This window comes from Callithrix jacchus, chromosome 3, assembly GCF_049354715.1.
Source record: "Callithrix jacchus isolate 240 chromosome 3, calJac240_pri, whole genome shotgun sequence".
Classification (NCBI taxonomy): domain Eukaryota; kingdom Metazoa; phylum Chordata; class Mammalia; order Primates; family Cebidae; genus Callithrix; species Callithrix jacchus.
In genome coordinates this window covers 78,398,508-78,424,016 of record NC_133504.1, presented here as the reverse complement: position 1 = coordinate 78,424,016, position 25,509 = coordinate 78,398,508, and the positions used below count along the sequence as shown (strand labels likewise).

Below are 25,509 nucleotides of genomic sequence, written 5' to 3'. Positions count from 1 at the left end.
AATAAAACATGTCATTTATCAAGCATCAAGATTAAACACACCATTAAGCCCCTGTACAAGGGTTTGCAGTGAAGCGTAGGGAAGAGCCGAACTTGGAATCTGTGTGCTCAGCTGATAGAGTTCTTGACTCTGAAAGTTTAAGTGATGACAGTGATCTAACGTTAGATTCCTTAACTCACAAAGGGTTCTGAAACCCTTGCTCCAGTGACATCATAAATTTAATTATTAGAAGGGAAGGGAAGAAAACCTTGGAGAATTTTGTTTATGTGTTTTATTTGTTTATGCAAAATATTCCTGACACTGATGGATGTGTCCGTTAGTATGCTATTATATATTTAACAATTGGTTCTCAAGTGAGGCAGCAGTAGGGATGTTTTGATTTGTAGATTTCACCAGTTTCTGTAATATAAATGCTCCCACCATGGCCAAATTCAAGCTACCACCACTAAAGCACTAAATGCAGAGTTAGAAAGAGACATGCAGCAGCAGAACATTACATATTTTCACCATACAGATACAGTGGATATAAGTAACCGCAAGAGCATAATGTCTCTTCTGTCTTTTATAATCTAAATGGTACTTGCTATTTTGAACCCAGAATCAAAAAGTTGAAATATCTCACCCTCATCACACTGTCTAGTATGCTGAGGGATATTCATAGACACCCTAAAAAATAAACTTGCTCATCCTTCCATGGTCCAAACACTTTCAAATGAACAAGGGTGAATATTCCCTACAGAACTCGGCAAAGATGATGAGTAAGTCCCAGGAAATAGTTGTAAAATACTTCATGTACTCTGCTCTGTTCTTCTTATGCCTCTTCCATAGGCTATGTCTATCATTCCTGGAGACTGCAAAGCACAGCATTTTGTTTTGCTTTGTTTGGGTATACCAGAGAGCCAGATAGAGCTGTTCTGCATTGCATTAGGAAGAGGTATAAAAATTTTAAAACATTTTTAATAGTAGACTTTATTTTTTAGAGCAGTTTCAGGTTTGCAGGAAAGTGAAGGAGAAAGTACAATGAGTTCTTATATAAACTTCTCCCTGCTGCTGTTTCCTTTATTAATAGCATCTTGCATCAGTGTGTATTTGTTATAACTGCTGACCTAATATTGATAACTGCTGCAGTCCATTTTGTGCTGGTGTAACACAATGCTTAAGACTGCGTAGTTTACAATGAACAAAAATTGGTTCATGGTTCCAGAGGCCAGGTAATCCAGTATCAAGGGGCCAGCATCTAGGGAGGGGCTTTTTGCCGAGTCCTCACATGGCAGAGGACAAGAGAGAAAAAGGGGCTGAATTCATCCTTTTATAAGGTCACAAATCCCACCCATGAAGGTGGAGAACTCGTGGTTTAATCACTTTTTAAAGGTTCAAGCTCTTAACACTTACAACAGCAATTAAATTTCAGCATGCGCTTTGGAAGGTACAGATATTTAAACCATAGCAGTAACCAAAGTCCATAGTTTACATTAGGATTCGCTCTTTGTATTATGCAGTTGTATGGGTTTTCTCAAATGCAGTGTCATATCTGCCATTACAGTGTTGCACAGGATAGTTTCACAGCCCTAAAAATCCCCTGTGCTCCACTTATTCATCCCTTTCTCTCCACCTTTCTCCAAGTCCCTGGCAATTATTGATCTTTTTGCTGCCTTCTAGTTTTATCTTCTCCAGCATGTCAAGCAGCTGGAGTCATACAGTAAGTAGATTTTTCAGACTGGTTCCTTTTACTTAAAAATATGCATTTAAGGAGACTTCAGTGTTTTTCATGGCTTGATAGCTCTTAATTAAATTTTTTATTTTGAGAATTTTTTAAAGATAATCATATTTTCACATGCAATTGTTAAGATATAGTACAGGGCTATCCCATGCGCCCTTTCCCAGTGGCAATAACCGGCATAACCATAGTACAATATCACAACCAGGATACAGTCAAGACATAACATTTCCATTGCCATAAGGGTCCCTCATGTTGCCCTTTCATAACCATACCCACTTCTCTCTTGGCCCCATCTCTCCTTAAATGCTGACCAATCACTAATCTGCTCCCTATTTCTATAATTTTTCTTTAATTTCAAGAATGATATATACATGGAGTCATATAGCATATAACCTTTTGGGAGTGGCTGTCTCCTTCACTGTAATTCTCTAGAGATTCACCCAGGTGTTGTTCTCAATAATTTGTTTCTTTTTTTTGCTGAATACCATGCTGTGGATGGACCACATGTTTTTAATAGTTTTCCCATTGAAATACATCTGGGCTGTTTTCAGTTTTTTATTATCAGTAAGGAAGATGCTATGAACATTCTTGTATATGATTTCGCAAGTACACGAATTTTCAACTGAAAAATGTCCAGTATTGCTGGGTAGTTCTATGTTCACTTTATAACAGAATTTATTAAATTGTTTTCTAGAGTATCCGTACCATTTTACATCTTCGCCAGCGATGTACAAGTGACCCAGTTTCTCTACCTCCTCACCCACAAATGGTGCTGTCATCATTTTTTATTATAGATTTTCTGATAGGTGTATAGTAATATATCACTGTGCTTTTAATTTGCCTTTCTCTAGTGACTGATGATGTTTACCATCTTTTCACAGGCTTATTTTCCATCTGTATATCTTCTTCAGTTGAAATGTCTCTTCATGTTATGCCCCACATTCTAATTGGATTGTTTGCTTTTTTATTAGTGAATTTTGATAGTTCTTTATTTATGCTAGACTGTTTTCAAGGTTGTATGTTTTGAAAATATTATTTCCCACTCTGTAGCTTGTCTTTTCATCCTCTTAGCAGGGTCTGTCTCAGAGCAAAAGTTTTTAATTTTGATGATGTCCAGTTTATCAATTATTCTTTTCATGGATTGTGATTTTGGTGTTAAGTTTAGTAACTCTTTGCCTAGCCCTAGGTCCCAAAGATATACTAATGTGATTTTTTTCCCCTTAGCTTGTTAATATGGTGAGTCTTTGCCTAGCATTAGATCTCAAAGACATAGTAATGTGATTTTTCTTCCTCTGCCTATTAACAATTACATTGATTGATCTTTGAATAGTGAAACAGTCTTGCCTCCCTGGATTAAACCCCACTGGCTCATGATATAAAACACTTTTTGTATATTGCTTAATTATATTTTCTAACACTATATTAAGGATTTTGCTTCTATGTGTATGTGGGATATCGTTTTGTAACTTGTTTTGTGTGTGTGTGTGTGTGTGTGTGTGTGTGTGTGTGTGTGTGTTGTTTTTACTTTTTATTTTTATTATTATTATTTTTTTGAGATAGGGTCTCACTCTGTCACCCAGGTTGGAGTGCAGTGGCCTGATCTCAGCTCACTACAACCACCTCACAGGCTCAACTGATCTTTCCACTTCAGCCTCCCAAGTAGCTGGGACCACAGGAACGCACCACCATGCCCAGCTAATTTTTTTTTTTTTTTTAGTAGTAGTTTCACCATGTTGCTCAAGCCTGCTCAAGCTCAAGTTCTCAAATTCTTGAGCTCAAGCAATCCACCTGCCTCTGCCTCCCAAAGTGCTGGGATTACAGGCATGAGCCACCCTGCCTGGCCTGTGTGTATTGTCTTTCTCTGGCTTTGGTATTAGAGTATTATTACCTTAATAAAATGAACTAGGAAGTGTTCTCTCTTCTAGTTTGGGCAGAGATTATGTAGCATTGGTTATAATTGTTCTTTAAATGTTTGCTAGAATTCTCCAATAAAATCATTTAAGTCTGAAGGCTTTTGGGGGCTAGGAGATTTTTAGATTATAAATTCAATTGCCTGAATTGAATTTCATGTTGGGTGAACTGAGGTAATTTGTGCTTTTCAAGGAACTGGTCAATTTTTTCTAAGTTCTTAAGTTTACGTGAATTTATATGTAGAATTGTTTGTAGTATTAATATTCTTATTATCTGTTTGCTATCTGCAGTGTCTGTAATTATATCTCTTATTTTCTTCCTAATATTATTAATTTGTGTCTTCTCTGTCTTTTCTATGTTAATCTTACTGGAGATTTGTCAATTTTACTGATCTTTTGAAAACCAGCTCTATACTTCATTGATCTTTTCTATTGTTTTTGTTTTTTATTTCATTGGTTTCTGCTCTTATCTTTATTATTTCTTTCCTTCTTTTTTCACATTTTTGGGGTGTAGACAGTTTATTGATTTGATGCTTTTCTCTTTTTTAACTGTGCATTTAGTGCTCTAAATATTCCTCTCAGCACTGCATTAGCTGTGTCCCATAAATTTTGATATGCTGTATTTTCATATTCATTTAATTCACTGAATTTTTCATTTTCTTTGAGACTTCTTTTTTGTCCCACTAATTATTTAGAAGTATGTTGAGTAGTTTCCAAATGTTTGGAGATTCTCCTGTTATTGTTCTATTACTAATTTCTAGTTCGGTTTTATTGTGATCGGTGCTAATACTCCAAATAATTTGATCATTTTAATTTGTTGAGATTTATTTTATAGCCTAAGATATGATCTATCTTGATATATATTCCATGGGCACTTGAAAGAAATGTGTGTTCTATTGTTATTGAATAAAATATAAATGTCAAGTCCTATTGGTTGCTATAGTCTTACTGCTCTTCTGCCCTGTTCTATCATCTGTTGAGATGGGTGGATTGAAGGTGCCAAGTATAATTGTGAATTTGTCTATTTCTCCTTTTAGTTCTACATTTTTTACTATAAATATTTTGTAGCTCTGTTTTTGGTGCATATAGATTTAGGATTTCTAGGTAACCTTTGTGGATTGACACTTTAATCATTAAATAATGTCGTTCTCTGTCTCTGGTAATTTTTCTTGCTCTGAAGTCTATTTTATCTGATATTAGTGTAGCCACTTCCTTTGACTTTTGTGCTTGATATGTATTTTTCCATTCTGTTACTTTCAACTTTTTTATAGTGTTATTATAAGCTGTGAGTTTCTTGTAGGCAGCATAGTTCAACAAATCATAGTTGGTTTGCTTTTAATCCAATCTGACATCAACTGATGTATTTAGATTATTTACACTTAATTTATTAATGTATTAGAGCTTAAGGACATAATTATATTGGGTTTCCTTTTTGTCATCTCTGTTTTACATTCCTGTTTTCTTTTTCTTTCTTCCTGGGGATTACTTCAGAATTTCATTTTGGTATAGTGTTTTCAAATGCATCTGTTCACATAGATTTCAGGAATTGCTCTAAGTATTGCATTATATATGCATAACTTATTATATATACATTATCTATGCATAACTTATCATAGTCTATTGATGTTGCTACTTCACCAGTGAAAGTGAAGTATACAAAATTTATCTGCTTTTGGCCAGGCACAGTGGTTCACGCCTGTAATTCCAGCACTTTGGGAGGCCAAGGTTGGTGGTCACTTGACGTCAGGAGTTTGAGACTAGCCTGGCCAACATGGAGAAACCCCATCTCTACTAAAAATACCAAAATTAGCTGGGCATGGTGGTGGCAAGCACCTGCAGTTCCAGCTACTCAGGAGGCTGAGGCAGGAGAATCACTTGAACCTGGGAGGTGAAGCTTTCAGTGAGCCAGGGTCGTGCCACTGAACTCCAGCCTGGGCAACAGAGTAAGACTCCGTCTAAAAATACCCCAGACAACAACAACAAAAAGTATCTACTTGGATGTCTTTTTATCCTCTCCTGTTTATAAAGTAATTGTCTTAAGTATTGCTTTTACATACATTTACATCAGTCAGTGTGATAATTTCGACTTCCACAATAAAATATAAATTAGAAAGCTCAAGAGAAGGGAAGCCTATTGCATATACCTATATTTCTGCTTACTATATACCTTCCTTCTTTTATTGTTTCCTCTCTGTTTAAAAAACTTCATTTAGCCATTCTTTTAGGGTAGGCTTTCAAGCAACAAATTCTCTTAGTTTTCGTTCATTTGAGAACCTCTCAAGTTCCCCTTTATTCCTTGCAGGATATTTTTCACTGAGTATGGGATTCTGGGTTGACAGTTCTTTTCTTACAGCATGTAGAAAACTATCGTACAACTTCATTTTGGCCTCTACAGTTTCTGGTGAGAAATCCACTATTATTCTGTTTATTTTCCCCTTATCAGTAGTCGTTTTTCTCTGGTGGCTTTCAATATTTTTTTCTTCGTCTTTAGTTTTCAGAAGCTTAATTGTAAGTCTTGTTGTGAGTTATTTGGGTTTATTATATTTAGGGTTCTCTTAGCTTCTTGAATGTGTAAGTTTATATCTCTTGTCAACTTTTGGACGTTTTTCAGCCATGATCTCTTTGAGCATTTCCAGCCTCCCCTTCTTTTTCCTCTCCTTCTGGAACTTCAGTGACATGAATACTATATCTTTTATTATAGTCCCATGAATCCCTAAGAATACTTTGTTCATTTGTTTTCAAATCTATTTTTCTCTGTGTTGCTCTCATTGGGAAACTTCTACTATTCTAGTAGTTAACTGATTTTTTTTCCTTTGCCCCCTCCATTCTGCTACTGAGCCCATTCATTGAGCTTTTCACTCAGGTTATTGTATTTTCAGTTATAAAATTTTTATTTGGTTCTTTTCATCTTTTATTTCTCTATTGACATGTTTTTTTTGTTTTGTTTGGTTTTTTGCTGCTGCGGATGGAGTCTCGGCCAAAAAAGGTTTCCATGTAAAGAATTTATTTCAAGCAGTTTCCTAACTGCTTTCTGAAGCAATGTTTTAAAATATGGGTGCTTTAAAATCCTCGTCAGATCATTTTAATATCTCAGTCATCCCAGTGTTGGCATTTGATTTTTTTTTTTTTCATTCAGTTTGATATTTTCCTAGTTCATTGAATGGTGAGTGATTTTCAAATTTAAGCCTGGACATTTTCAGGTTATGTTCTGCGATGCTTGCTCTTATTTAAACCCTCTTTTTCATCTGTTCCTATCTGACACCACTCTAGCAGAGAAAGGGGCGTGCCAACTCATTACTGCCAGATAAATATAGAAGTCTAGTTTCCCTATTTGGCTCCACTGAAACTTGAGGGGAGCCTCTTCGTTATTGTGGGGAGAAGACAGGAGTTCAGACACCCACATAATCTTCACTAAGACTGCATGAGGGACAAGGGGCTAGTTACTGGCCAACAGGAATGAAAGTCCCAACTTCCCACTCAGTCTCTCTGACACCACCCTAATGGGAGTATTGGAGAACTTTGTTACAGCCTCACAGGGTGAAATTCTGGGTTCCCCTCAAGATCTTAACATGGGCGAGAGCGAGGTCAAAGTGTTTTCTGTGGCACTTGGTAAAGTAGAGTGTCCACTGTCTAAACATTTTATGTCTTGCATAGGCAGCTCCTCTCCTGGTCCTTTAGCTGGAGAGAACAGCCTTTCGTTGCTACTTTGCCTGCCTGTACCTCTTGGTATTTTTGGGTTGCCATCATCTTTAGCTTCAAGTCTGAGATTTAGGGGCTCAAAGAAAACCCAGAGTAGTACCACTATGTTGTTCCTTGGGTCCTGGGGTCCCTAGCTCATCTGCTTATTTCTTTCCACTTTCAAAGTCTTTTAATTTTTTTTAATTTATAATGTCCAACATGTGTAGTTGTACTTAATAGCTGTATAGGAAAAAATACATCTACTTCATTTTCCCAAAAGCAGAAGTCTTGATATTGTGACTTTTATAATTAGCTGACTTCTCTCCATGTAATAACAAAACAGGTAAACCAATTTTTCTTTCAAAAGAAAAGTGGGGAGGAAATTTAACAAGTAATTCTGTTGTTTAATTCTAAATACTCCCAAAAGCTTAATTATTATGGTTAATAGGTCATGTCATCAAAGAATGTTGCCCCAATCAATCAAAATATTTATTTTCCTAATGGCCTGATTTTTCTTCCTATGCATTTAATGGTAGTTAACAGTGGCAAAGGACTCTGTGTATATTACAGAAATATATTACTGATTGAAGAAGCAAGTGGAGGGGTTTCATCTCTTTTGGATTTTGGAAAAACTGTTTAGTATATAGAAAATAACACTCATTTACCAAATGTGTGTAATTTTAAGGTATGAGAGACACAAAGACTAAAACCTAAAGAAAATACAAACCATAAAAAAAATAAAGCAGAATCAAATATATATGATGCAGTGTTATGGGAATACAGAGAATGAATGAGTAATTATGAATAAAGATTTTAGGTAAGAAATTAACATAAACGGCAGTTAAGCTGGATTGGGGAAAAAGATCGTTCAGTACTTATCATCTGTCTACTTTGTGTAGGCTCCTCAGTGCTAGTTGTAGAATAAATAGCATTTTGACAGAGTCTGGGAAATGGGGTGGGGTGGAGTGGGAGGGTAGGCATTTCAGTAGGAAGATAGCTAAAGCTGACACATAAAAATGTGGGGAGCAAAACAGAGTTTATGAATAAAACTATGAAGCAAGGTTTTATTTCAAACTATTTGAAAACTCATTCTGTATTGAAAGACTAAATTGTACTAACAGTAATTACAGCTAACTTCTATTCACTCTATGTGCCAGGTACCAGACTACATCCTCATGCTTTACATGAAGCACTTTTATTTCATTCTCATATTAATGCTTTGCAATAGGTATTAGTATTATTAGCTCTATTTTAGAGATGAGGGAACTGAGGTTTAGAAAAAATAAGTAACATGCTTATGATCATGCAGTTACAAATTGATGGAATTTTAGAATTATGAAATTTAGAAAACCATTAAAAATGCTTACCTTGGGATTTTTATGCATGTGAATATTGTTTTACAGATGTTGATGGCATGGACCTTGGCAAAAAGGTCAGCATCCCCAGAGATATCATGTTGGAAGAATTATCCCATCTTAGTAACCGTGGTGCCAGGCTATTTAAGATGCGTCAAAGAAGATCCGACAAATACACATTTGAAAATTTCCAGTATGAAACTAAAGCACAAATAAATGTAGGTATAACTTGAACATGTGGTATCCAAATGAATGAACAGTATTTCTAAATTTGTATGTTTGACTAGTTTATCAAGCAAGTATTTTATCTATCTTCTATCCATTTATTCTGTTAGGCTTGTTTTTCATTATAATGAATAGGTGGGTAAACAAAAGAATTATTATGTATGATATGAGTACACTTTTAGTTCAATAGGGACATTGTAAGTTTGCAGATCTGGCACTGAGAAACTTGTCTGTTCCACTAAGAGGAGCGAGAGGGAACGGAGAGAAGTGGCATTAAAATTTTCCATGGTCTTATCACAACCTGTTACATGTTTGAGATGGAAACGTTTCCAAAGCACATAGAGCCCCACCAGTGAGTATAAGCATTTTATTCGCTGAATACATCTTGGCACTGAAACACGCCTGGAAGTACAGACACATTCAATGTCCTCTCAAAGCATTTATTCCACATTGTGTATGGAAATCTGGTACTCATGAATGACAAACTAGTTTGGATATAATCCTTTGGACAGAGATTTCCTCAATTCAAAGCTAATAAACAAACAAAAATTAATTAAATTATGTTTTACATATTGTATTAACATTACATTCACTAAAACTGTCAATTAAAGAGATTGCAGAGGAAAAAGTTGATAGTAGAAAGGCAACCAGCTTTGGGAAAATGGCTTTACAATTCAAAGGGCTGGTAGCATGAAGAATCAAAAAGGAATGGTGCATTGGTCCTAAATTTGAAAAGATCATGGTGACTTCAACAAATATGTTTTACTTACTGAGAGTTTCTACCTATAGCTATGAAAAGTCTGTAAGTTTACTTACAAATCTAAGTCCAAAAACTTAACAGCTGCCATTAGTAATAAGTTGTTTTGAACGGACAACTTCTTTGTCTTTTTTTTTTTTTTTGAGACAGAGTTTTTGCTCTTGTTGCCCAGGCTGGAGTGCAATGGTGAAATCTTGGCTCACTGCAACCTACTCCTCCTGGGTTCAAGTGATTCTCCTACCTCAGCCTCCCAAGTAGCTGGGATTAACAGGCATGTACCACCAAGCCTGGCTAATTTTTTATATTTTTAGTAGAGACGGGGTTTCTCCTTGTTAGTCAGGCTGGTCTCAAACTCCCAACCTCAGGTGATCTGCCTGCCTCAGCCTTCCAAAGTGTTGGGATTACAGGCGGGAGCCACCATACTTGGCCTAGACGGCTCACTTCTTTACAGCAAACAGACTAATATTCCTGATTTATTTTACTATACTTACTGAAACATATTATAGAAACTAATATCTACATCCACAAACACCAAAACTTTGTGTTCCATATTTCTAGTTTCCTTGTTATGCTTTTTGTTAACAGACAATTTTGAGAGGACACTTAACAAATTTTCACATTTGTAAGCATTTTCAACCATCTATTGATTCAATCTGGTTTTAATTGTGAATTCAGTTAGCCATCAAATCTTACTCAACTATAGTATTTATATTTGTGAGGAATGATTTTTTAATTGAAGTCAATGTACCTTATAAGTATTCCCAGTATGCTCTTATTAAAAATTATCTTGTAAGTATGAGTGAAAAATAATCCCTATCCCATCTGATGGAGTCTATGTAATCATATGCTTTCAGTAATGACAACAGAGAAGACTCTCTATGGAGTAGTACAAAATAAGGTGGCTTAAGGAAGTCTTTGAAAAGTCATCTACAAGTTTAGATATTCGAATAAATGAATAATGTCAGTTTTTATAACTTCCGCTTACATCTCTAGGAATAACACTTTAACTGTAATTCTGAAGAAAGATACAATAAGATTTAAAATGCCTCTAGGAACACAACATATTCTCTTACCACTTGTATTTTAAATTATTGACAATAATCTTATGTACCTGTGGTCAAATGTGTTCTAGTTACACATAATATATATAACAATATGTCTTGACAATTTTTCACTATTCCCAGAAGACTGGGCACTGAATAAATGAAATGGCCCCAAACGGGTTTATTAAAATAAATAATTAAATATTGATAAGTAACTCAGAGCAATCAACAATAATTATGTATGCAGTAAAGTCATATTTTATTGAGTTACATAATATACTCTGAAGTCTGATGAAATTTATTCTTTATTCAAAATAAGGAAAGTAGTATTCAAGGAAGTATGTTCATTTGACTTAAGCAACTCCATAATAAAGAAGACTGAAACTCAGCTGTCAGAATTCTAGAGTTCTTGGCACCAACTCCTCTCATGGTGTAATTAAAGGAAACTCTGGCCTGAGAATCAGGAGACCTTTGGTCCTGGCTCTCCCACCAACCATGTGATTTAGAGTTGATTCAAAAAGGTTTTCTTTTTTATTTATATATATATATATATTTTTTTTTTTTGCCTTTCTGGATTTTTCCCCTCAGCCTAAAAATGAAGATATGTAGTTTAATGTTCTCTCAGGTACCGTCTGTCTTGAATGGTCTCTGTGTTGCCTAATCTTCATTCTAAAAATTACCTGCACAATAAATCATTAAGGAAGATAGTCGCCACATTGTAAAATAATACATTCACTTTGTCAAGGCTCTAGATTGCAACTTGAAATGTTGTTAATATGACGGGAATTCAAAAAATAATATTAGGCTCAGATCTATTTCCATTCACATTCATTTATACTTTTGGCAAATATTTATTGGGTGCCTATTATGTTCTAGATACTGTGCTGCAAGCTCAAAGATAAATAGATACAGGCTTTATCTAGTGATAAACCAAATGACATTGAAAGATAAGAGAGCTTTTATTTACTTATAATCTAGTTCTTGAATGATCCTTATATAATTTATATCACATTAATCTAATTTATTGACTACATTTTCTGGAATATATTGTCAAAGTAATAATCTAACTTAGCTTTAGAATTTCTTATTCTAGTATAGTGCTTAAGACCTCATATAAGTGAAAATATAAACCAACCCCCTGGTAATTAATGTCATTTGTTCAAATACTACCATATTAAAAACAGAAAAAATAAGTGTAGCTTTGAATTCTACTGCTGAGGGACACTGGCAAATTCAAGCTACATATAGTTTCTATGACACAAACAATAATAATAGTAAAAATGTGTTCCTAAAAAGAAATGAACATTGCTTGCTGCATGAGCCAGTTTTGAAGCCCTAGTTCATAAACCAAGATATGTCTTTTGTTTTTCTTTCTTTTTTTTTTAGAAGGAGTCTCGCTGTTGCCCAGGCTGGAGTGCAGTGGCATGATCTTGGCTACTGCAACCTCTGCCTCTTGGGTTCAAGCAATTCTCCTGCCTCAGCCTCCGAGTAGCTGGGACTATAGGTACTCACTACCATGCCCAGCTAATTTTTGTATTTTTACTAGAGACAGGATTTCACCATATTGACCAGGCTATTCTGGAACTCCTGACTTTGTGATCCACCTGCCTCAGCCACCCAGTGTTGAGATTACAGGTGTGAGCCACCAGGCCTGGCGGAACTAAGCTATTTCTTAACCAAAATGGCAAAATGGAGATGGATGAAGAAAATAGGCCACCAAAAATAAAGTAAAATGGAAGAAGGCTTCATGACAAAATTCTCTTCTTATAAATTACTGCAAAAGGATATCATATTTTTTGAGTCTCTAGAAATCTTACATACCACTGGGAAAAAGAGAAGTATACTGTAAAAAGTAGTTCTGAAATAAGACCACACTAAGTAATTGGAACTCTAAATATGTGTTTGCTTTGTTCAGAAAATAACTTCTACCGTGTATTTGGCACAAAGCATAGAACATACAAAGGAGCCTTCTTTTATTTCTATTGATATCTCAACAGAAACCATGTTAAGCATCTTCTGTATGTGTTTTTAATTCATATATTCATAATCTATAGGATGTCATGCTAGTTTTGTTTTCTTTAGGATCAACTTAACTGAGTAAAAAGAGACATATTTTCATTTGTCTTTCCAACTTTTCTGAAGGGAATTGCAGATAATGGAATGCTATGACATAAGACTTATAATTATACAGGTTACTACCTAACTATTATAAGGCTTTGTTTGTATACTTAATGATGGCGTAGAGGTATTGGGTGTCTCCTGATAATTAATGACTAACTAGAAAGAGTTGATTTTCCTGCTCATCATTAATCCCCAAAAGGTTACAGGTTAGTATTACAATTCCTAGAAATTAATGTAGGCGGAATTATTTGTAAGTTTAGGTGAAATTTATTTCATGAACACATTCTAGGAACTTAGAAAACATTATTCTTTGTGCATTATACATTTAAACTTCCCAAATTGATGTCAAATGCCTTTTTATTTATAATTAAAGTTGTCAGGAACTTCGTACTTTTTAAAGAGGTAATATAGGTTTAGAAGTAAAACAAAAAGATACTAATCTCATCAATTATTAAGTCCAACACTCAAGATAGGGGCTGAATTCAAATTCAAAATGTTGTATTTTACAGACACATGTGTGCACACACACAATGCCTGAGACTGGGTAATTTATAAAGAAAAGAGGTTTATTTGGCTCATGATTCTGTGGGCTGTACAAGAAGCATTGCATCAGCACCTGCTTCTGGTAAGGGCCCCAGGCAGCTTCCACTCATGGCAGAAGGGAAAGGGGAGCTGGCATCACATGGTGAGAGAGGAAGGAAGGAAGAGAGAGGAGGGAGGAGGTACCAAGCTCTTTTTAACAATCAGTTCTCATAGGAACTAATTACTACGAGGATGGCACCAAGTCATTCATAAGGAATCCACCTCCATGACCAAACACCTCCCACTAGACCCCAACTCTAACACTGGAAATGAAATTTCAACGTGAGATTTAGAGGGGAGAAACATCCAAATCAAATCGGTGGCCAACTAGACTTCAACCAGATTATAAATAGGGTGGGGACTCCAAATGACATAAACACAATACCAAAATCCAGGTAACAAGAGCAAGTAAGAAAGAGCATGAGAAGATGGCATAGGTTTTATTGAAGTATTGAGATAATGCAAAATATGGAGACATTTCCAATACATTGTTAGTCAGAAAGAAGAGGGAAATTCTAAGATGGGTCTTAGAGGAAACAAAGAACAGAAAGGATGGCATTCCAAGCAGGTGAAACAACCTGTGGGGCTGAGGAGGTCAGAGGGTAGTGGGGAACTAGCTTGTGGAACTTTACAAGGAATGAGAGATAATATTTAGGAGGTGAGTACAAGATCTTGATTACCAGGCAAAAGAGTTTGCATTTTATTCACTAGGCAATTAGGAACAATTTCTAAAGAGTGGGGTAATGCCATAGCAGGATTTGTATTCAGTCTGACTGGAAGGGAAATGGTTGGTGGAAAATGGACAGAAGGTAGGTGATAATATGATAAAAGTGTGAGCAATGAGGAGAACTGGTGCATGAAGACTAAAGTGAAAAAGGAAGTTGACATTTAAAAAATGTCAGTAAAAAAGAGTCAAGTGGATTTGGCTATTTTTTTCACTAAAAATTCAGCTAATATTCACTGACTGCTTGTGCTATATAAGGTACCATCTTAGGCTTTGTAAAAGACACATAAGCAAAATGAAATTCCCTGTTCTCAAGTAGCCAATAAGCTAGTAAATGAAACAGGACACAAAATATTATTTTAAAGGCAAATGATATGGGATCAGTGAGAAGAAAGACAAAAACTTTTGATTTGAAAGGGAGGAAGAATAAGAGAGGGGGTATTCCTTAAATTGGGACAGATCTGACCATGGTAAAGATTGAGAGGCGGCCTCTTGCTAGGGGAACTCCTATGATCAAAGAATCAAAGGTAGAAAAGCATACAACATAATGGGGGAATCATAAGTGGTTCGGTTTTAAGCTTAGGGTGCATCTTTAAAAACTGATGAGACTAGATAGGGAGGTGTCAGTGCAAGGTTAAAACATTTAGGCTTATTCAGAACCCAGTAAAGTGTGATGATGACTTTGCAATTAGGTATGCAATGTTTAAAGTTTTTTAAATGTTTAATGTAATATTTTTGCCATAAATTCTAACCTCAGGCAGAGATAAAAGACAAATGTCTTTTTTCAGCATTTTTTTCCAAAAAATCACAAATTTTTCCTTTCGCAAGTCTATGCAACTTAAAATATAAATGATTTTTGGGTTTGTTGGGAATACATATGATTGCTGTTCAAATTTCAGATTCGATTTTTAAACTTTCTAACCATTAAAGAATCTAATTAAAGACAAAATATAAATACAATGGAACATAAGAATTACTAGGCCAAATGCTTGGCCAACATGCTCTACATTATTAGACTAGTAAGGATTCAAAAATAAATACATTTATCTCATAGAGATGTTGCAAATAGAAATGAAATGATTGATATAAACCACTAGACACAGTGCATGGCACACACTAAGGCTCCACTAATTTCACCTTTAATTATTATTAAGTGTATTGACATCGTAAAGCAGATCTTAGACTGATATCAGTAAGCGTCATTCAAATGTAGAACCATATTACCATGTAAAAAATTACTGAGGTCCCAGGAAGTAATGAAACGACATTGCATTTAAATTATAAATATACAAATGGAGCTTTGCATATATAGCTCCCATTATTATGCTTATATTTTTGAGTTTTCAGCAGAGTTTACTTTTCCTAAAAAACAGCACAGTATTGCTATGCAGAATGAGAAACTGGATGGAAGCAACTTGGAAGGTGGTTCACAGCAAGCCCCCTTGACTCCTCCCAACACCCCAGATCCACGAAGCCCTCCAAATCCAGACAACATTGCACCAGGTAACCAATCCCCTTACCAATACAGCAATGCAATTTCTGTGTATCTAATGATATGACTCAAGGCATTTAATGCCTTTATTAAATAGTATTTAAATAATATATCTTTCCTCATTAAATATGTTTTTTGGGCCCAGGCACAGTGGCTCACACCTCTAATCGCAGCATTTTGGGAGAGTGAGGTGCATGGATCACCTGAGCCCATAAGTTTGAGACTAGCCTGGACTACATGGCAAAACCTCATTTCTACAAAAAACACAAAATTTAGTTGGGTGTGTTGGTGCACACCTGTAGTCCCAGCAACTCGGGAGGATGGGGTGGGAAGATCACTTGAGTCCAGGAGGTGGGGGGCTGCAGTGAGCCATGATCACACTACTGCACTCCAGCCTGGGCAACAGAGTGAGATCCTGACTCAAAAACAAAAGCTTTTTGGATAAATACAAAACAAATGCAAAAATTCAGACCTAAAGGAATCACATAAAACATTCATAGTAGCCATATGTTCTTTCTTTTAGATGATCTGTTAATCACCTGCTATATTGAAAATTCTAATAATAATTTGTAATTATATTGAAATTCTATTTGCATAAGACTGTACAATTTATAAAATGCTGTGATATATATTGTCTTTTTTAATTTCACAGTAACTCCATGACCTATTAATTGCAATCCTCATTTTATAAATTAAGATGTTGAGGTTATGAATACCTGTGAAGCAACAAGAATAGAAAGAATGAATAAGCCCTAGTATTTGACAGCACAACAGGGTGACCATAACCTAGCTGCACATTTTACAATAAGTAAAAGGGTATAACTGGATTGTTTATAACATAAACAATAAATACTTTAGTGATGGATACCCCATTTATCCTGATGTGATTATTGCACATTGCATGATGTTATCAAAAGATCTCATGTACCCCATAAATATATACACCTATAATATATACCCACAAAAGCTAAAAATAAAAATATTTTAAATTAAATTAATAAGAAAAAAAGAATTAGATCTAGGTACAGTGGCTCACACCTATAATAACAGCACTTTGGGAGGCTGAGGCAGGAGGATCACTTTAGGCCAGGAGCTCCAGACCAGCCTGGTCAACATAACAAGACCTTATCTCTACAAAAAATAAATAAATAAAACCAAAAAGAATTAAACAAGATTGCTACCAAATTTACAAGTGCCTCATGTCAACAGATCTTATGGTGATTGTTTTTGTTATTCTCTGTTTCCTCAAAGGACTTTCAATGCAGCTCCTAAAGAGTATACATTTGTTTATTATTTTAAAAGAGAATCAACTCCTTATTCATAGTCTGACATCTTTCCAAAAATTACATTATCTAATTAGACAACTTTTCAAAGTAACTTACAGTGTCTTTGAAAATTCAAGCATTTTCTCAAGAGTAATGTATAGATTTAAAAAATTTTAAAGTTATATCTTGAAACTAATGATATCTTATTTTTGTAAAATAAACAGTACATTTAGCAAAAGTACTCCTCGAATCTTCTCCAATGTAATATTTTTGACAATATGTACCTCCAACTGAACTGTTATAGTTCTAATTCATATTGTTTAAATTGATATGTAATAACTGTACATATTCTTGGGGTACATGCGATGTTTTGATACATATCCATCATCTCAAATATTTGTTATTTCTTTGTGTTGGAAGTATTCAATGTCCTCCTTCTAGCTATCTGAACCATATAATATATTATTCTTTTTTATTTTTATTTATTATTATTTCTTTTGATATAGTCTGGCTCTGTCACCCAGGCTGGGGTGCAGTGGTGCAACCTTGGCTCACTGCAACCTCTGTCTCCCGGATCCAAGCAATTCTTCTGCCTCAGCATCCCAGGTAGCTGGGACTACAAGCACATGCCATCACACCTGGCTAACTTTTGTATTTTGAATACAGACGGTGTTTCACCATATTGGTCAGGCTGGTCTCAAACTCCTCACCTCATGATCTGCCCGCCTCAGAATCCCAAAGTGCTGGGATTACAGGCATGAGCCCCCATGCCTGGCATAATATATTATTCTTATTTATAGTCATCCTACAGTGTTAGGGAAGAGTAGACCTTATTCCTCTTATCTAGCTATAATTTTGCATTCTTTAACAAATCTCTTTGTCCACACTTCTCTCGACTGTTTCCAGCCTCTAGTATCCTCTGTCCTATTTTTTACCTCTAAAAAAGGAGATGATCCTTTTTTAGCTTCCACATATGAATGAGGACATGCAATGTTTAACTTAAGAGAAATGTTTAAAGTTCTAAATTTATGTAGCTCTTTAAAGCTAATATCCAATATTAAATATTAGAAAATGTCTATGTAATATAGAGTAAGAAAAGGGAGAGTTTGGGTGTTATTAGGTAGTTTATGAAGCAAGGGTACAAATGGATTCTTCCTTCTGGGTAGATAAGTTGAAAAGTACAATAAGCTCAGTAAAACTATAATTATTACAATTTGGCAAATTAATTTGTTAGTGATTAACTATGTATCCAAAAGCCAACGTTTTTCATACATGTATAAATAAGAGTATGAAAATGCCAAAATACTATAAAAATAAAATTTATCTAAATTTCAGTTATATTAAAACATATTTAAAAATCAAACAAAAATGTAGATATATGGCATTGCTGAATTGTAATGTTTCTGTAAAGTTAAACATAAGCACATTCTTTTCTGTAGATAATTCAGCATATCAAAAAAGAAAAAAGTTGTTATTTAGTGATATATATAAAAAGAAATTAGAAAACCCTGAATGTTCAAAAATGGAAAAACATTACATGAACATAACACCTTAATTTAATAGATTATTGTGAAACCCTTAAAATAATTATAAACACGATATAGAAACATTTAAAAGTAGTTTAAACAAATTTTGGGGAAAACAAAATTACACGTACACTAGATGTTCTAGTTATGTGATCATTATGTTTATGGGTGAAGAAAAACTGGAAGAAAATCCATACAACTAAATATTTGTGTTAGGGTAGTGGGATTTTGAGGAATTTTTAAAAATTTATAAATGTTAAAGTTTTCAAGTTTCTAAATGTCTGACTCCATGAAAGGAATAGGAGATTAATGTGGTAGTTATGGTGATGGAATTACATACAATATATGAAGAGAAGACACAGGAAAGAAAACTCTTTTCCTTGGGGAGGCAGGAATGGCTGCCTAGAAGGGTGACCTGAAGCTGAGGCTTACAATAGAAATTTGCACATGACAGGAAGTAGGGAGAACATTTCAGGCACAGGAAATAAACAGACCAAGTAGGGGGGCATAAGAGGCACCCCAAGCAACAAATGACTAGATCCATAGTCCCGGAGCAAAGAGTGTGAGAGGAGAAAGCAGCTGGTGAGGCTCGACAGGTGGAAGGGCCACCTGGGTCACACTGAGTAGTTGAGATTTTGTCCTGGGAGGCATTAGGGCACCCTGAACAGGGGAAGAGTGTGGCCAGTTAGGAAGGTCTCCTGGGGCAGCAGTGTGGAGGGTGGCTGGGAGCTGGGTTAGAGCTAAAGGATTAGTGTTGAAGCTCTGACGAACACCTGGGCAAGAGACACCTGGGCCTGACCAGGGCAGGAGTAATGGAAATGTAAAGAGAATTTCTTAGAACAATGTTCTTCGTTGTTCTGTTTGTAGACCACTTGCCTAAGACTTGTATTAGAGTTTGTTAAACACTTGGACCCATACCTGAGACTTACTGAAGCCAAATCTCTGGAGGGAGGATCCTATTATTTACATTTTAAATATGTTTCCAAGATAATTAAGACACAATAGTATGAGAGCCACTATTTTAGAAATTCTTAGGAAATATAGTTGGTAACACTTTGTGATTTGTTGTGGGGAAGAGGGAGAGTTTTGGATAATGCTGTCTTTGATCATTTAGAGTAAAGTGATAATATTTGCTAAAATGACCAAAATAGAAAAAGAAGCAAAATATATTAGAAAATGGCTGCATTTAGGTCTAGACAAGTTATAAAGAGTGACAGTGGATCATTAATTTTGACAAATATAGTAAATAATTGAGTAGAAGGCTTGAAGATTAAAAAAAGTCAGAATCATCAATACATAGGTTACAACGAAGCTATGGATATAAATGGAATTTTTTAGGTAGAGTACATTGTGTAAGAAAAGAGCTTTGAGGAACAACAGTATGTAAGTGGTAAGCAGAGAAAAGGAGCCTATAAAAAGATCTCTTTTAGATATTGGAGGCAATCTGAGAAAAATTAAATAATCACAAATAACTATTTACACATGGAATTATCAAGGAAGGGACTGTTTTGGAGGAGATAAACATTTTGGTGTAAAGATAGGCATGCTTTGATGGAAGAAAATCAAAATTATTGTATAGATGGGAAAGAGCATCAGAGAACTCTAAAAGTAGAAGTCATCAAATGGTAAAGGGATTTAACATGATGGAAGAGAGAATTGCAGGGATATAATCAGGTAGTATGGCAGTGTAAACAGAAAGTAGATAACTGTGCCTTAGAAAACTGGAAGAGTGAGGCCGGGCGCGGTGGCTCTAGCCTGTAATCCCAGCACTTTGGGAGGCCGAGGCGGGTGGATCACGAGGTCAAGAGATCGAGACCATCCTGGTCAACATGGTGAAACCCCGTCTCTACTAAAAATACAAAAAATTAACTGGGCACAGTGGTGCGTGCCTGTAATCCCAGCTACTCAGGAGGCTGAGGCAGGAGAATTGCCTGAACCCAGGAGGCGGAGGTTGCGGTGAGCCGAGATCGCGCCATTGCATTCCAGCCTGGGTAACAAGAGCAAAACTCCGTCTCAAAAAAAAAAAAAAAAAAAAAAAAAAAGAAAACTGGAAGAGTGTCACTGTGAAAAAGGTTTAAAGATCTATGCCAGGAATTTCTGTGACTTTTAAATGGTATTTACAGAAAATTCCCAGCTGTTACGAGAATAAGCTGGGGAGGTGAGATCAGAAGCAGAAAAGGTAGGTAAGAAATCTTGAGGAACAAAATAAACAGAAATGGATACATGGGGAGTTAAGAAGAGCTGGGCTTGAATAAGGTAGTGGAGACAAGTTACTCCATCTTCTTGAAGCTTAAACATTTTACAGAGCATTCAGCAATTGAAGATAGACAAAACTCAAACATCACCTCTAAAGAATCAGCTCGAGAGGAGGGAGATTTTGTCTTCATTGCGATTTCCCCAGCTTAGACTACAACAAGCACTCAATATTAACATTTTAAAATTAATTAATTGTGGTATCTAATGTTTAGTGTGAATTAATGCAAGGAGCACAATTTTTAGAAAATTGAATGAATAATTTTACTGGAACAAATATATTCCAAGATAGTCAAGGAAAAAGTATAATTTGAAAAAATTAAACATTAAGAAAAATGGTTTCTTTTTAAACTCCCATAAGCTTACAGGAACTTTAAAATGTCTAACACTTGCAGACTGCTGTTTTCTAAGAGATGATAAAGAGGATGGATGCTTCATAAATTTAACCCAGCATGAAAAATCAAACATGGTGAAATGCTAGGTGGAGTTTAGTAACTCTGGGCACAGTGTTTACTTATTTTTGCTATATTTTTCCAAAGGATATTCTGGACCACTGAAGGAAATTCCTCCTGAAAAATTCAACACCACAGCTGTCCCTAAGTACTATCAGTCTCCCTGGGAGCAGGCCATTAGCAATGATCCGGAGCTTTTAGAGGCTTTATATCCTAAACTTTTCAAGCCTGAAGGAAAGGCAGAACTGCCTGATTACAGGAGCTTTAACAGGTAACTCAATGATCCTGGGTGACACTGTTGGCATATAATACTAAGATTTTTCCATCATGGTACAGATAACTGAATTCCCTGGTAGAAATTTTTTTTTCTTTTGAGAAAAGAATCTAAATAGCAATATAGGATATCTTCTTAGCCGAGACAAAGACTCATTTTTGTAATATTACTATTATTTTCAAACTTGGGCTTTTTTAGCATAAAAATGCAGAAAATGATTCAGAAATTATCATTGGTTTAACATCAAGATTATCCCCTCACACTGTAAAAATGTTATTTTAATAGCAGTTTCAAATCAAAAGATTGATCTAGGTTTATGCATGATTTCAAGTGACAATAATATTCAAGAATTTCATATATAATTCACATGCAAGGCTATGAGAATTACTGTGTAACTCCAGATTCCAACTTCCATTTTTGCAGGCTTTAGGACAGATTAGAAGTAATTTAGAGACTTAATGGCCCAAGATTCCAGAATAGGTACAACCCAAAACTTATGCTATCAAAAATATCACTAAATGATATCTCTAGTATGATTTATAGAATGGGCATCTATTTTTCTCTTTATTCAGTTTTTATAATTTCCATGGATGTTCTGAATTTTTAATAGTCTCATAATCCATTATTTGATCACTTGACCTTCATTTTAGAGTAAAATATTTAGTATACTGTCTCACACTCAAAAAAAGTTACTCAATTTATAGGCTGCTTAATAATTATTCATTTAAAAATGAATAAGTTAATGAGTAAATTTTTATTTCCAAAAATGAATGACAAATAGACTATATTTAAATAGTGATCTTCTTTAGTATTTAAATATTGTGATTGGTTGTGGTGGCTCATGCCTGTCATCTCAGCACTTTGGGAGGCTGAGGTGGGTGGATCACTTGAGACCAGGAGTTCAAGACCAGCCTGGGCAAGATAGCAAGACCCCTGTCTCTATAAAAAACATAACAATTAGCCGAGAGTGGTGGCACGTGCCTGTAGTCCAAGCTACTTGGAAGTCTGAGGTGGAAGGAGTACTTGAGCCCAGGAGGTAGAGGTTGCAGTGAGTTGAAATCTCACACAAGTTCACTGTAGTCTGGGCAAAAGAGTGAGACCTTGTCTCAAAAAATAATAAATAAATAAATAAATAAATAAAAATATTGTACTATTAAGATTTTAGTTTTTACACACTACTGTTATTAGTAATATATCCCTTGCATAAAAAAGGTGTACCATAGAATTTAAAGAAGGGTTCAGGAGTGTCAGGGAAAAAAGGTTGAAGGCCCATTCTGAACAATGTCATAATTTTTTTTTCTCAAAATGAGAATGTAGAAAATTATAAAAAGTAAAACATTAGGGGAAATGGAAATTAATGGAATAACTCAGTTTTGTTTTTAGATTAAGTGCTTAAGAGATGCCTTAAGACTACTCTGTATCTTGTGGCTTCAGTGTCCTATACCTGTTGAGCAGCTTGCCTGTAGATCTGCACACACACTGGTGTATTAATATTTGGGTTAGTTATAAAGAGATGCCTATTGACTGTATAGATACCAGGTGAGTGCTGTATCAGTGAGCACAATACCATTCAATAGGAAATGTAGCTTCCTATGTTAAATTAAAGCTTTTGTAAATATTACATGGTGTGTGTGTGCATGTGTGTGAGAGAGAACTGAACCTGTTAATACTTCTCTTTTACTTTAGAACATTTTATTTCTTTACATATATACATCAACATAGAACTAAAAACTTACAAATTAAGTTTTTTCAACATGACACTGTATTCTTAGACTTATTATCATTAAATAATGTTAAGAGATGAAACAAAACATGATGTGATACATAGATGACTCAAACAGGTAGCAGTAAGATCCTTTGTGACCTTAAAGCATATGGAGGCCAGGTGCAGTGGCTCATGCCTGTAATCCCAGCACTTTGAGAAGCCAAGGTAAGCAGATCACTTGAGCTCAGGAGCTTGAGACCAGCCTGCACAACATAGTGAGAACTCATCTCTACAAAGAATTGAATAGCAAGGCAAGAGGATCACTTGAGCCCAGGAGCTTGACGTTGCAATGAGCTATAATCACACCACTGTACTCCCACCTGGGCAATGGGAGTGAGACCCTGTCTCAGAAAAAAAAAAAGAATATGCACAAGAGTACACAAAGTTTAAGACATTGTCTAGTACATGCATTGCTTTAGAAGTCCACTTTACAACAACTAAACAGTGTACAGGTATACCTCATTTCATCGAGCTTCACTTTACTCTCCTTTGTGGATATTGCATTTTCTCACAAATTGAAGGTTTGTGGCAATTCTGTGTCAAGCAAGTCTATTGGTGCCAATTTTTCCAACAGCATGTGCTCACTTTGGTAATTCTTACAATATTCCAAACTGTTTCATTATTATTATATCTGCTGTGGTGACCTGTGATCAATGATCTTTGATGTTACTATTGTAATTACTTTGGGGTGTCATGAACCATGCCCATGTAAAAAGGCAAACTTAATCAACATATGCTGTGTGTGTTCTGAGTGCTCCAATGACCAGCCTCTCCACCATCTCTCTCTCTCTCCTGGGCCTCCCTATTCCCTGAGATACAACAGTATTGAAATTAAGCCAATTAATAACCAATTAATACTGTTCAAGTGAAAAGAGTTACAACTCTCTCATTTTAAATCAAAAGCTAGAAATGATTAAGCTTAGGGAGGAAGACGTGTCAAAGGCAGAGATAAGCTGGAAGCTAGGCCTCTTGTGCCAAATAGCCAAGATATGAAGGCAAAGGAAAAATTCATGAAGAAAATTATAAGTGCTACTCCAATGAACACATGAATAATAAGACAGTGAAATAGCCTTATTGCTGATATAAGAAAATTTGAGTAGTCTGGATGGAAGATCAAACCGGGAACAGCATTTCCTTAATTAAGCCAAAACCTTATCCAGAGCAAGGCCCTAACTTTCTTCAACTTTATGAAGGCTGAGAGAAGCAAGAGAGTTGCAGAAGAAAAGTTGGAAGCTAGTAGAAGTTGGTTCATGAAGGCTGAGGAAAGAAGCTATCTTCTTAACTTTTATAGTGCAAGGTGAAACAGCAAGTGCAAATGTAGAAGCTGCAGCAAGTTATCCAGAAGATCTAGCTAAGATCATGGATGAAAGTGGCCACACTAAATAACAGATGTTCAATGTAGATGAAACAACCTTCTATTACAAAAAGATACCATCTACGACTTCCATAGCTAGAGAGAAGTCAATTCCTGGCTTCGAAGCTTCAAAGAACAGTCTCTCTTGCTAGAAACTAATGCAGCTGGTGAATTTGAGTTGAGTTGAAGCCAATGCAAATTTACCATTCTGAAAATTCTAGGGCCCTTAAGAATCATGTGAAATCTTCTCTGTCTGATCTTTATAAATGGAAAAGCAAAGGCTGAATAGCAGCACATCTGTTTACAGCATGGCTTACTGAATATTTTAAGACCACTGTTGAGAACTATTGCTTAGAAAAAATATTCTTTTCAAATTATTACTGTTTATTGACAATGAACCTGGTCACCCAAGAGCTCTGATGGCAATATACAAGGAGATTAATGTTGTTTTTCATGTCTATTGACACAATATCCATTCTGTAGCCCATGGATCAAGGAGTAATTTTGACTGTCAAGCCTTATTATTTAAGAAACACATTTCATAAGACTATGGCTGCCATAGAAAGAGATTTCTCTGATGGATCTGGGCAAAGTAAATTGAAAACCTTCTGAAAAGAATTCACCATTCTAGATGCCATGAAGATTATTTGTGATTCATGGAAGGAGGCAAAGTATTATCATTAACAGGAGTTTGGAAGAAGTTCATTCCAATCTTTATTGGAAGAATGAACTTCTTCCAAACTCCTATTAATGTTAATACTTCAGTCTTCATTGGTTGACTTTAAGGGGTTCAAGACTTCAATGGAGGAAGTAAATATGGATGTGGTAGAAATAGCAAGACAACTAAAATTAGAAGTAGGGTGTGAAGATGTGCCTGAATTGCTACAATCTCATTTTAAAAAAAACCTGATCAGATCAGGAGTTTCTTCTTATGAATGAACCAATAAAGTGGTTTATTGAGACGGTATCTACCTCTGCTGAAGGTGCTGTGAATACTGCTGACATGACAACAA

General features: G+C 35.5%; 1 protein-coding gene across 2 annotated transcripts in view; it reads left to right on the top strand.

The window, feature by feature from the left end:
* Positions 1-25,509, top strand: part of MYOZ2 (myozenin 2) — a 48,406-nt gene that overhangs the window by 6,194 nt on the left and 16,703 nt on the right. For both annotated transcript variants that reach the window (XM_008992768.5, XM_002745444.6), the window contains 3 exons: positions 8,712-8,881; positions 15,489-15,618; positions 21,191-21,374. In XM_008992768.5, coding sequence (XP_008991016.1) covers positions 8,723-8,881; positions 15,489-15,618; positions 21,191-21,374 — 473 coding nt within the window. In that variant the 5' untranslated portion in view covers positions 8,712-8,722. The remainder of the gene's footprint in view (positions 1-8,711; positions 8,882-15,488; positions 15,619-21,190; positions 21,375-25,509) is intronic.